Here is a 12,292-nt window from a genome sequence, read left to right as displayed (position 1 = left end):
GGGTGTTGTTCACTCACTGGATGCTGTTCACTCTCTGGGTGTTGTTTGCTCTCTGGGTGGTCTTCACACTCTTGGACCTCTTTGCTCTCATTTGAGCTGTTCACTCTATGGGTACTCTGGCTCTCAGTGTGTTGTCCGTTTTCTGGGTGTTTTTCGCTCTCTGGGTGCTGTTCTCTCTGGGTGCTGTTCTCTCTGGGTGCTATTTTCCTCTCTGGGTGCTATTCACTCTCTGGCTGCTCTTCACTCTCTGAGTGCTGCTCACTCTCTGGGTGCTATTCGCTCTCTGGGTGCTGCTCGCTCTCTGGGTGCTATTCGCTATCTGGGTGCTGTTCACTCTCTGGGTGCTGTTCGCTCTCTGGGTGCTGTTCGCTCTCTGGGTGCTGCTCGTTCTCTGGGTGCTGCTCACTCACTGGGTGTGTTTGCTGAATAGGTGCTGCTCAATTTCTGGGTGTTGTTCACTTTTTGGGTGCTATTGCTCTCTGGGTGTTGTTCACTCTCTGGGTTCTCTTTGCTCCCTGGGTGCGGTTCGCTCCCTGGCTGCTATTCTCTCCCTGGGTGCTGTTCACTCCCTGGGTGCTGTTCGTTCCCTGGCTGCTGTTCACTCCCTGGGTGCTGTTCGCTCCATGGGTGCTGTTCACTCCCTGGTGCTGTTCACTCTTTGGGTGATGTTCAATTCCTGGGTGATGTTTCTGCCATGGGTGCTCCTCGCTCTCGGGGTGCTGTTCCATCTCTGGTGTTGTCCAATCTCTGGGTGCTGTTCACTCTCTGGGTTTATTCACACTCTTAGTTATGATTACACTCGGTTCATTCTCTCGATGCTATTTCTTTTCGCGATGCTGTTTGCTCTCTGGGTGCTGTTCACTCTCTGGGTGCTGTTCACTCTCTGGGTGTTGTTCACTCTCTGGATGCTGTTCACTCTCTGGATGCTGTTGGCTCTCTGGGAGCTGCTCGCTCTCTGGGTGCTGTTCACTCTCTGGGTGCTGTTCACTCTCTGGGTGCTGTTCACTCTCTGGGTGCTATTCGCTCTCTGGGTGCTGTTCACTCTCTGGGTGATGTTCACTCTCTGGGTGCTGTTCACTCTCTGGATGCTGTTGGCTCTCTGGGTGCTGTTCACACTCTGGGTGCTGTTTGCTCACTGGGTGCTGTTCACTCTCTGGATGCTGTTGGCTCTCTGGGTGCTGTTCACTCTCTGGGTGCTGTTCGCTCTCTGGGTGCTGTTCACTCTCTGGGTGCTGTTCACTCTGTGGGTGCTGTCGCTGTCTGGGTGCAGCCCACATAGTGGGCATAGTTTGTTCACCTAGACTTGTTCACTAATGGATGTTGCTCACTTTCTGGGGGCAGTTTGGCCTCTGGGTGCTGTTCATTCTCTGGGTGATGCTAATTCTCTAGATTGTGTCAATACTCTGGATGCTGCTCATTCTCTGGGTGTAGTTTGCTCTTCGATGCTTCTTATCTGTGGGTGCTGTTTGCTCCCTGCGTACTGCTCAGTCTCTGGGTTCTGGTTTCACTTTGGATGTTGCTCACTGTCTGGGTGCTGCTCACTCTCTGCGTGTGTTTGGTGAATTGGTGCTGCTCAATTTCTGGGTGTTGTTCATTTTTTGGTGCTATTGCTCTCTTGGTGCTGTTCACTCTCTGGGTGCAGTTTACTCTCTGGGTGCTTTTGCTCTCTGGGTGCTGTTTCTGCCATGGGTGCTCCTCGCTCTCGGGGTGCTGTTCCATCTCTGTTGTCGTCCAATCTCTGGGTGCTGTTCACTTCTGGGTTTATTCACACTCTTGGTTATGATTTCTATCGGTTCATTCTCTCGATGCTGTTGCTGTTTGCGATGCTGTTCACTCTCAGTGGGTGCTGTTCACTCGCTGGGTGTTGCTTGCTGTCTGGGTGCTGTTCACTCTCCGGGTGCTGTTCACTCTCTGGGTGCTGTTCACTCTCTAGGTGCTGTTCACTCTCTGGGTGATGCTTACTCTCTGGGTGGTCTTCACACTCTGGGAGCTCTTTGCTCTCATGGGTGCTGTTCACTCTATGGGTGCTCTGACTCTCTATGGGTGTTTTCTGAGTGATCTTCACTCTCTGGGTGATGATCATTCTCTGGGTGCTGTTCAATCTCTGGGAGCTGCTCGCTCTCTAGGTGCTGCTCACTCTCTAGGTGCTGCTCACTCTCTAGGTGCTGCTCACTCTCTGGGTGCTTTCTGCTCTCTGGGTGCTGTTTGTGCTCCCTGGATTCTGTTCACTCTATATATGCTATTCTCTCTCTGGGCACTGCCCACTCACTGGGTGCTGTTCACTGTCTGGGTGCTATTCGCTCTCTGGGCGATGCCCACTCACTGGGTGCTGTTCACTCTCTGGGTGCTGTTTGCTCTCTGGGTGCTGTTTGTTCTCTGGGTGCTGTTCACTCTCTGGGTGCTGTTTGCTCTCTGGTGCTGTTCACTCTCTGTGGGTGCTGTTCCCTCTCTGTTGGTGCTGTTCACTCCCTGGGTGCTGTTTGTCCTCTGGGTCCTCCTCACACTCTGGGGGCTGTTTTATCTGTGGGTGCGGCTCCCTCTCCGTTATGTTCACTCTCTGGGTGTTATGCGCCTAGCGTGTATCATTTGTTCTCTGGATGCTGTTCACTCACTGCTTGTTGCTCACACTCTGGGAGCTCTTTGCTCTCATGGGTGCTGTTCACTCTATGGGTACTCTGGCTCTCAGTGTGTTGTCCGTTTTCTAGGTGTTTTTCGCTCTCTGGGTGCTGTTCGCTCTCTGGGTGCTGTTTGCTCTCTGGGTGCTGTTCCCTCTCTGGATGCTATTCACTCTCTGGTGCTGTTCACTCACTGGGTGCTGTTCACTTGCTGGGTGCTGTTCGCTCTCTGGGTGCTCTTCGCTCTCTGGGTGCAGTTTGTCCTCTGGGTCCTCCTCACACTCTGGGGGCTGTTTTATCTGTGGGTGCGGCTCCCTCTCCGTTATGTTCACTCTCTGGGTGCTATTCACTATCTGGCTGCTCTTCACTCTCTGAGTGCTGCTCACTCTCTGGGTGCTGTTTGCTCTCTGGGTGCTGTTCCCTCTCTGGATGCTATTCACTCTCTGGTGCTGTTCACTCTCTGTGGGTGCTGTTCACTCTCTGGGTGCTTGTTCACTCGCTGGGTGCTGTTCACTCGCTGGGTGCTGTTCGCTCTCTGGGTGCTCTTCGCTCTCTGGGTGCAGTTTGTCCTCTGGGTCCTCCTCACACTCTGGGGGCTGTTTTATCTGTGGGTGCGGCTCCCTCTCCGTTATGTTCACTCTCTGGGTGCTATGCTCCTAGCGTGTCTCGTTTGTTCTCTGGATGCTGTTCACTCACTGCTTGTTGCTCACACTCTTGGAGCTCTTTGCACTCATGGGTGCTGTTCACTCTATGGGTACTCTGGCTCTCAGTGTGTTGTCCGTTTTCTGGGTGTTTTTCGCTCTCTGGGAGCTGTTCGCTCTCTGGGTGCTATTTTCCTCTCTGGCTGCTATTCCCTCTCTGGCTGCTCTTCACTCCGAGTGCTGCTCACTCTCTGGGTGCTATTTGCTCTCTGGGTGCTGCTCGCTCTCTGGGTGCTGCCCACTCTCTGAGTGATGTTTGCTCACTCAGAGCTGATTTTTTCTGGTGCTGTTTGCTGTCTGGCTGCAGCTCATGTTGTGGGCATTGTTTGTCCTCTGGGTGCTGCTCACTCTCTGGGTGCTGCTTACTCTCTGGGTGCAGTTCGTTCTCTGGGTGCAGTTCGCCCTCTCTGTGTTCTTTGCTCTCTGGCTGGAGCTTTGCCTCTTGCTGCTGTTCACTCTCTGGGTGCTGTTCACTCTCAGGGTGCTGTTCACTGTCTGGGTGCTGTTCACTCTCTGGGTGCTGCTCACTCTCTGTGTGCTGCTCACTCTCTGGGTGCTGTTCACTCTCTGGGTGCTGATCGCTCTCTGGATGCTGTTCACTCTCTGGGTGCTGTTCACTCGCTGGGTGCTGTTCGCTCACTGGGTGCTGTTCACACTCTGGGTGCTGCTCGCTCACTGGGTGCTGCTCACTCTCTGGGTGCTGTTCACTCTCTGGGTGCTGTTTGCTCTCTGGTGCTGTTCACTCTCTGTGGGTGCTGTTCCCTCTCTGTTGGTGCTGTTCACTCCCTGGGTGCTGTTTGTCCTCTGGGTCCTCCTCACACTCTGGGGGCTGTTTTATCTGTGGGTGCGGCTCCCTCTCCGTTATGTTCACTCTCTGGGTGTTATGCGCCTAGCGTGTATCATTTGTTCTCTGGATGCTGTTCACTCACTGCTTGTTGCTCACACTCTGGGAGCTCTTTGCTCTCATGGGTGCTGTTCACTCTATGGGTACTCTGGCTCTCAGTGTGTTGTCCGTTTTCTAGGTGTTTTTCGCTCTCTGGGTGCTGTTCGCTCTCTGGGTGCTGTTTGCTCTCTGGGTGCTGTTCCCTCTCTGGATGCTATTCACTCTCTGGTGCTGTTCACTCACTGGGTGCTGTTCACTTGCTGGGTGCTGTTCGCTCTCTGGGTGCTCTTCGCTCTCTGGGTGCAGTTTGTCCTCTGGGTCCTCCTCACACTCTGGGGGCTGTTTTATCTGTGGGTGCGGCTCCCTCTCCGTTATGTTCACTCTCTGGGTGCTATTCACTATCTGGCTGCTCTTCACTCTGAGTGCTGCTCACTCTCTGGGTGCTGTTTGCTCTCTGGGTGCTGTTCCCTCTCTGGATGCTATTCACTCTCTGGTGCTGTTCACTCTCTGTGGGTGCTGTTCACTCTCTGGGTGCTTGTTCACTCGCTGGGTGCTGTTCACTCGCTGGGTGCTGTTCGCTCTCTGGGTGCTCTTCGCTCTCTGGGTGCAGTTTGTCCTCTGGGTCCTCCTCACACTCTGGGGGCTGTTTTATCTGTGGGTGCGGCTCCCTCTCCGTTATGTTCACTCTCTGGGTGCTATGCTCCTAGCGTGTCTCGTTTGTTCTCTGGATGCTGTTCACTCACTGCTTGTTGCTCACACTCTTGGAGCTCTTTGCACTCATGGGTGCTGTTCACTCTATGGGTACTCTGGCTCTCAGTGTGTTGTCCGTTTTCTGGGTGTTTTTCGCTCTCTGGGAGCTGTTCGCTCTCTGGGTGCTATTTTCCTCTCTGGCTGCTATTCCCTCTCTGGCTGCTCTTCACTCCGAGTGCTGCTCACTCTCTGGGTGCTATTTGCTCTCTGGGTGCTGCTCGCTCTCTGGGTGCTGCCCACTCTCTGAGTGATGTTTGCTCACTCGGAGCTGATTTTTTCTGGTGCTGTTTGCTGTCTGGCTGCAGCTCATGTTGTGGGCATTGTTTGTCCTCTGGGTGCTGCTCACTCTCTGGGTGCTGCTTACTCTCTGGGTGCAGTTCGTTCTCTGGGTGCAGTTCGCCCTCTCTGTGTTCTTTGCTCTCTGGCTGGAGCTTTGCCTCTTGCTGCTGTTCACTCTCTGGGTGCTGTTCACTCTCAGGGTGCTGTTCACTGTCTGGGTGCTGTTCACTCTCTGGGTGCTGCTCACTCTCTGTGTGCTGCTCACTCTCTGGGTGCTGTTCACTCTCTGGGTGCTGATCGCTCTCTGGATGCTGTTCACTCTCTGGGTGCTGTTCACTCGCTGGGTGCTGTTCGCTCACTGGGTGCTGTTCACACTCTGGGTGCTGCTCGCTCACTGGGTGCTGCTCACTCTCTGGGTGCAGTTCGTTCTCTGGGTGCAGTTCGCCCTCTCTGTGTTCTTTGCTCTCTGGCTGGAGCTTTGCCTCTTGCTGCTGTTCACTCTCTGGGTGCTGTTCACTCTCTGGGTGCTGTTCACTGTCTGGGTGCTGTTCACTCTCTGGTGCTGCTCACTCTCTGTGTGCTGCTCACTCTCTGGGTGCTGTTCACTCTCTGGGTGCTGATCGCTCTCTGGATGCTGTTCACTCTCTGGGTGTTGTTCACTCGCTGGGTGCTGTTCACTCTCTGGGTGCTGTTCACTCGATGGGTGCTGTTCGCTCACTGGGTGCTGTTCCCTCTCTGGGTGCTGTTCGCTCTCTGGGTGCTGTTCTCTCTCTGGGTGCTGTTTGCACTCTGGGTGCTGTTTGTTCTCTGGGTGCTGTTCACTCTCTGGATGCTGTTTGCTCTCTGGGTGCTGTTCGCTCTCTGGGTGCTGTTCACTCTCTGGGTGCTGTTTGCTCTCTGGGTGCTGTTTGTTCTCTGGGTGCTGTTCACTCTCTGGGTGCTGTTTGCTCTCTGGGTGCTGTTCACTCTCTGGGTGCTGTTCACTCTCTGGATGCTATTCACTCTCTGGTGCTGTTCACTCTCTGTTGGTGCTGTTCACTCTCTGGGTGCTTGTTCACTCGCTGGGTGCTGTTCACTCGCTGGGTGTTGTTCACTCACTGGGTGCTGTTCGCTCCCTGGGTGCTGTTTGTCCTCTGGGTCCTCCTCACGCTCTGGGGGCTGTTTTATCTGTGGGTGCGGCTCCCTCTCCGTTATGTTCACTCTCTGGGTGTTATGCGCCTAGCGTGTATCGTTTGTTCTCTGGATGCTGTTCACTCACTGCTTGTTGCTCACACTCTGGGAGCTCTTTGCTCTCATGGGTGCTGTTCACTCTATGGGTGCTGCTCACTCTCTGGGTGCTGCTCACTCTCTGGGTGCTGCTCACTCTCTGTGTGCTGCTCACTCTCTGGGTGCTGTTCACTCTCTGGGTGCTGATCGCTCTCTGGGTGCTGTTCACTCTCTGGGTGTTGTTCACTCGCTGGGTGCTGTTCGCTCACTGGGTGCTGTTCCCTCTCTGGGTGCTGTTCGCTCTCTGGGTGCTGTTCTCTCTCTGGGTGCTGTTCACTCTCTGGGTGAAGTTCACTCTCTGGGTGCTTTTTTCTCTCTGGACGCTGTTACATCCTGGGTGCTGCTTATTCTGTGGATTCAGTTCACGCTGTACATGCTATTTGCTCTCTGGGTGTTATTTGCTCTCTGGGTGCTGTTTACTCTCTGGGTGCTGTTTACTCTCTGGGTGCTGTTCGTTCTCTTTATTCTGCTCGTTCTATGGGTCCTGTCCACTTTCGGGGTGTTATTCATTCTCTCTGTGCTGTTTGCTCTCTGGGTGCTGTTTGCTCTCTGGATGCTGTTTGCTCTCTGGGTGTGATTTGGTCTTCAACCTTCTCTCTGCTTTTTTAAGGTGCTTCAAAAAATGTTAAGCCTTATCTCCTGAACTCCACCTCGGACTCGGATTTGATGAAGTATCGAGCAATCAGCCGAATTCCACAAATCACCCTCAACTTTGTGGATTTTAATCCTGATGTCATCCTTACGCCATCGCCGACGGAGATCGAGATCATTGCACCCAGCAAAGTGAAAGAGAGAACTCAGAACGTCACAGAGAAAGTCACCCAGGTACTAAACTTCATCATGCGCATCGGTACCCCCAACCATCACTGCCCACTCACTGCCCACCGCCTGTCCCTTCACTGTCTGGATGCTGCCCCTCGCTACCCCCAACCATCATTGCCCGCTCGCTGGCCACCGCCTGTCCCTTCACTGCCTCGATGCTGCCCCTCGCTACTCCCAACCATCACTGCCCACTCACTGCCCACTGCCTACCCTTCACTGTCTGGATGCTGCCCCTCGCCCACTGCCCACTTCTTGCCCTCTTGTTGTAAAGCCCAAGGATATGGTAAATCACTGGATCTGTCCAATTAGCATCACCTTATTAAAATATTTATTCTTTGTAAGTGCGCTTTGCTGGTGGGGCCAGCAGTTTTTCCCCATCCCTAATTACCCCTTGCAAAGATGGTGGTGAGCCGTTCTTCAAGAATAACTGTCATCTATGTGACTGAGCCTGAGCAGGAATTCCAAGTTACTTTGTCCACTGGAGTAACAATCATTGGATTTGGATTTGGATTTGGGTTTATTGTCACGTGTACCGGGGTGCAGTGAAAAGTATTGTTCTGCGTACAGTCTAGGCAGATCGATCCATACATGAAAAAACATAGGACATACAATAAATATGCAATGTAAATACAGAGACATTGGATGAAGCATAGGAGTGTAGTACTGCTCAGCAGAGAAGACGTGTGGAGAGATCAGTTCAGTCCATAAGAGGGTCATTCAGGAATCTGGAAACAGCGGGGAAGAAGCTGTTTTTGAACATGCTGGCACCTTTTATTCTCACACTTTTGTATCTCCTGCCCAAAGGAAGAGGTTGGAAGAGTGAATAACCCAGGTGGGAGGGGTCTTTTATTATGCTGCCTGCTTTCTCAAGGCAGTGGGAGGTTGTTTACGTGATGGACTGGGCTGTGTTCACGATTCTCTGTAGTTTCTTCTGGTCATTGACTGTGAGCCCTTCGTTACAATCTGGTCCGGGTCCAATATCTTTCTGTTTAAAGTAGACAAAGTTTGAAATCACATTTGCCCACTCAGAGAATAAAGTCATAGTTTTCAACAAAGAAACTAAACATTACTATACAAAGCTAGAAAAGTAAACACTTTTAAATGGCCAGCTAACAATGTCCTCTAACATTCAGAATTAAAATTAGGCCCACGTGAATTAACAGGAACGCTGTGATTGAACACACCACACGAAATTGTAGATGTGACCATTTCAACTCTTTATTTTGAATTCCCTTAAACGTTAGTCTGATTTGGACTGCCTCAATGACTGCACACCTCAACAACATCTCACCTCCCAATGGCTCAATGTCTTCTCCTGAGATTGCATTCCACAGGGTTCCCAAAGCTGCAATCCTGCTTCTAAATGCTGGAACTCCAGAATCTTTCGCAATCCTCTAGCTTTACTAAACTGGTACTGCCCCTAGGTTTCTCCTAACTCCAGTCTCCACACAGCACCAGACTTTCAATGGCTCCCAGGGATTCTCCTGAGCCCCAAATGGCCATCAACCTGAAGCCTCCAAACAGCAGCACCTTTTTGGTATGGTCCCCTACTGCAGAACACTCACTTTCCCAATAAACACTCACACAACTTGAAACCAGAGAACATGCTTAGCTTCACCCACCTCCATCATGACATCGCCTTTCAGGGTTCACCGAACGCTTTTAAACTAATTTAGCTCTAACACCGGGACCAAAACGTCCCACTGGACTGCACCTCTCTATAAGCAATATAGACATCACGGGCAGGATTTTCCGTTTCCCAATGGAGATTTTGTAACCGGCGATCGGACGGAGAATCCCTTTATACGATGGAATCGGAGGCGGTGCCTGTTCTACAAAGGCTTTGCATGCTCTGCCACTCCAAAACGGTGTCAACTCGGCACGTGCCACGCGCCGTTGAGTCGGCCTCAGGATGTCGCCTGAAGGCCCTCCCCGATGCTCCGCCCTCGATGGGCGGAGTTCACGACTGTGCAGTTCACTCATGGTCTCAGCCGTGCAGGAACCCGGCATGACGGCTGCGGACTGTGTCCAACGCTGCCAGCCAGGGGGGACGGGGACTTCTTGGGGGGCTGGTGAGTGGTGGCCAGGGGGTGATGTGGGGGATGTCCAGGGGATACTATCTGCCGCCATGTTGTACAGCATGACTGCTGCAGGTCGCCTTAAGGGTAGGAAAGCCCCCAGTCAGAAGTGAGCTTCTGGTGGAGAGCCCCCCCCCCCCCCCCCCCCCCTCCCCACCTCTCCTCCACAATTTCTGGCAGGGGTAAATTTTAGTTTATTTCTGGGATCCCACCCCCCCCCCCCCCCCCCCCCCCCCCCCCCCCCCACCCCCATCATGTGTCTGTCAGCTCAAAATTATGGTGAGGTGGGAAAAGGCCTTTAAGTGGCCCATAAGGTCCTCAACCACACCCCCACCACAATCCCACCGGGTGGGGAGTGTAGAATTCCGGGCCAGTTCTCGCCTTCTCCACGTTTTGAGATCTCTGGCAGCTGGTTTTGCGTCAATCAGCCGAGTGCTCAGTCAGGCGCTTCTCGAATCCGCTGCTTTTCACACCCTGATCACAATGTGTCTCTCTCAAACTGGACTGAAAGACATCCTCAGATAGAACTAATTAGCCAGCACTTCACTTAGACTGGCCTTAGGGGGTGAAAGATTGGTGGGATAGTGTGAAACAACGTCACCAACTCTGAGGAAGCAGAACAACAGACACATCAAACTTGAGGTGGGTTGTTGGTGAGAGGAGGTGGGGGGAGAGGGTTGGGAGACAGTGCTGGTGAGGCTGGGGGATCAGTGCTGGTGGGATTGGGGTCAGTGCTGGTGAGGCTGGGGGATCGGTGCTGGTGGGATTGGGGTCAGTGCTGGTGAGGCTGGGGGATCAGTGCTGGTGGGATTGGGGTCAGTGATGGTGAGGCTGGGGGGTCAGTGCTGGTGGGATTGAGGTCAGTGATGGTGAGGCTGGGGGGTCAGTGCTGGTGAGGCTGGGGGTCAGTGATGGTGAGGCTCGGGGCTCAGTGCTGGTGAGGCTGGGGGGTCAGTGCTGGTGGGAGTGGGGACTGTGCTGGAGGGAGTGGGGACTTTGCTGGTGGGAGTGGGGACTGTGCTGGTGGGAGTGGGGACTGTGCAGGTGGGAGTGGGGACTGTGCTGGTGGGAGTGGGCGATGCTGGTTGTTCCATGCCAATTTCTCAGCAGCTCCCCCACCCCCCCCCCCCCCCCCCCCCCCCCCCCCCCCCCCGCCATTCCACCTCCTACCCCCAAGCCTCCAGCTGTTCCACACTCCTCCCACAGTCCAAAGACATGCAAGTTAGTTTGGGCTACGGGAATGGGGTGTGGGACTGGATGGGGTGGTGTTTAGGAGGTTTGGTGTAGTGGAGATTGTGTTATTCTATATCATCCGTCCTCACCGCAGTAAATGACTCGTCGATCAATATGACTACACCGCATGCTCTTTAACCCCCCTCCCCATCCCCACTGTCACCCCTGAAGAATCTGCACAATATTGTGCTTCCAGTCCTGCCTCTCCCTGAACCATGGGGCTTGATTCTCCCAGAATGGGACTATGTCCCCACGCCGGCGTAAAAATGCTGGGGTTTTACTCTCGAGGTCCTGGAAGAAAGCTGAACTAATTCAATGCCCTGCAGGGGGCTAGCAGGGACCTGGAGTAAATCTCGCAGCTTTAGCTGTGATTACGAGCCCCGCACTTCCGGTTTGGAGTCCGCGCATGCGCATGGTGGTGGCCTCCAGCAGCCGCTTCGAGCTCCATGGTGGACTCAGACCGCGGAGCCAAACAAAACAAAATAAACCCCCCTATTGGCTGTGCGCCCGAACATCTAACCACGACAAGGACTCCCCAGCACCGATAAGGTGATGTGTTATCTGTGTTGGTCTAACATCGACTGCAACTGGATGCAGTAAAACGAGAAACAGGCTTCCGACACAGGAGATGGTCAAACACTGTTACCCACCACCCCCGATAAAGCTCTGGGTGGGAAGGGTGGAGCGTGAACTTTGCTTCCAGGAGACAAGGGGGGTAGTGGGGCTCTCCCCACCTGGGAGGCTGTTCAGAGAAACCCGTGAACTTTGACTGCAGAGCCTATTGGAGGTGGTGGGAAAAACGGTCCCTGGTTCATGGACACTCTAGTTGAGGGATCCTCAACCTGGGGAATCCATGGTCAATCGAGCCTCCAGGCCAGAGTGTAATACCAGCAATGGCCACCACTCCCGGCGGCACTACCGAGCTGCCGGCCTCTGGTGGTCGGCTGATCCCGGGAGCGGGATTTCCATTCGAGTGGAGGCATAATTCAGCAGGAGCGCCGGCTCTGTCCAGGTAAGTGCCTACTCACATGATAATTTCATCAGACCTCTCAGAGAGAACTGACACAGGGCTCCCACCCACCCCTGGACGAGACCCTCATCGCACTCATTAAATCCCACCGATGGAATGGGTGCTGTGATTATAGCCTGAATTTTCTTCTGTTATCAGTGGTCACTGCAGGGTCTGGGGTACATTATTGCCCCACGACGATCAGATTTTGGTTTGACCTTTGTAACTTCCCTTTCTGATTCTGTCTTTTGTTGCAGTTTTGTTTTCAGGAGTTTTTCCTTTAATTTGTTGCTTTGATCTTTTGTTAATTTGATGATTTGTCTCCTTTTCTTCTTGGTTTGGTGGTAAGCTAGAAATAGTATAGTCTGAATTTGGCTGATTTGGGCAAACATCAGCAGCAAATGCCTGGGCCACTGGGGAGGGATCTTCCCTTCAAAATTTACAGGTGGCAGCAATTAAATGACCACTGCCAGGGATACCACTGGGCGCGAGGCTGTCTCTAATTGGCTGCTGGGGGGAGGGGGGGGGGCGGTGGGGGGGTGGTGGGTGGGGGGGTGGTGGGTGGGGGGGGGGGGGTCCACTATCAGCAAAATGTCATTGGCCTCATTATACAGCACCTAATTGGTCCTTTAATTGTGGAAATGAGCTGTCGGCCT

General features: G+C 53.4%; 1 protein-coding gene across 1 annotated transcript in view; it reads left to right on the top strand.

Moving 5' to 3' along the window:
• The window catches only part of kcnh6a (potassium voltage-gated channel, subfamily H (eag-related), member 6a), a 357,081-nt gene that overhangs the window by 135,692 nt on the left and 209,097 nt on the right, over positions 1–12,292 (top strand). The window contains exon 5 of the mRNA XM_038779154.1: positions 7,105–7,319. Within this exon, the coding sequence (XP_038635082.1) occupies positions 7,105–7,319 (215 nt within the window). The remainder of the gene's footprint in view (positions 1–7,104; positions 7,320–12,292) is intronic.

This window comes from Scyliorhinus canicula, chromosome 19 (assembly GCF_902713615.1).
Source record: "Scyliorhinus canicula chromosome 19, sScyCan1.1, whole genome shotgun sequence".
In the NCBI taxonomy this organism is placed as follows: domain Eukaryota; kingdom Metazoa; phylum Chordata; class Chondrichthyes; order Carcharhiniformes; family Scyliorhinidae; genus Scyliorhinus; species Scyliorhinus canicula.
This window is presented reverse-complemented; position numbering and strand designations above follow the sequence as displayed.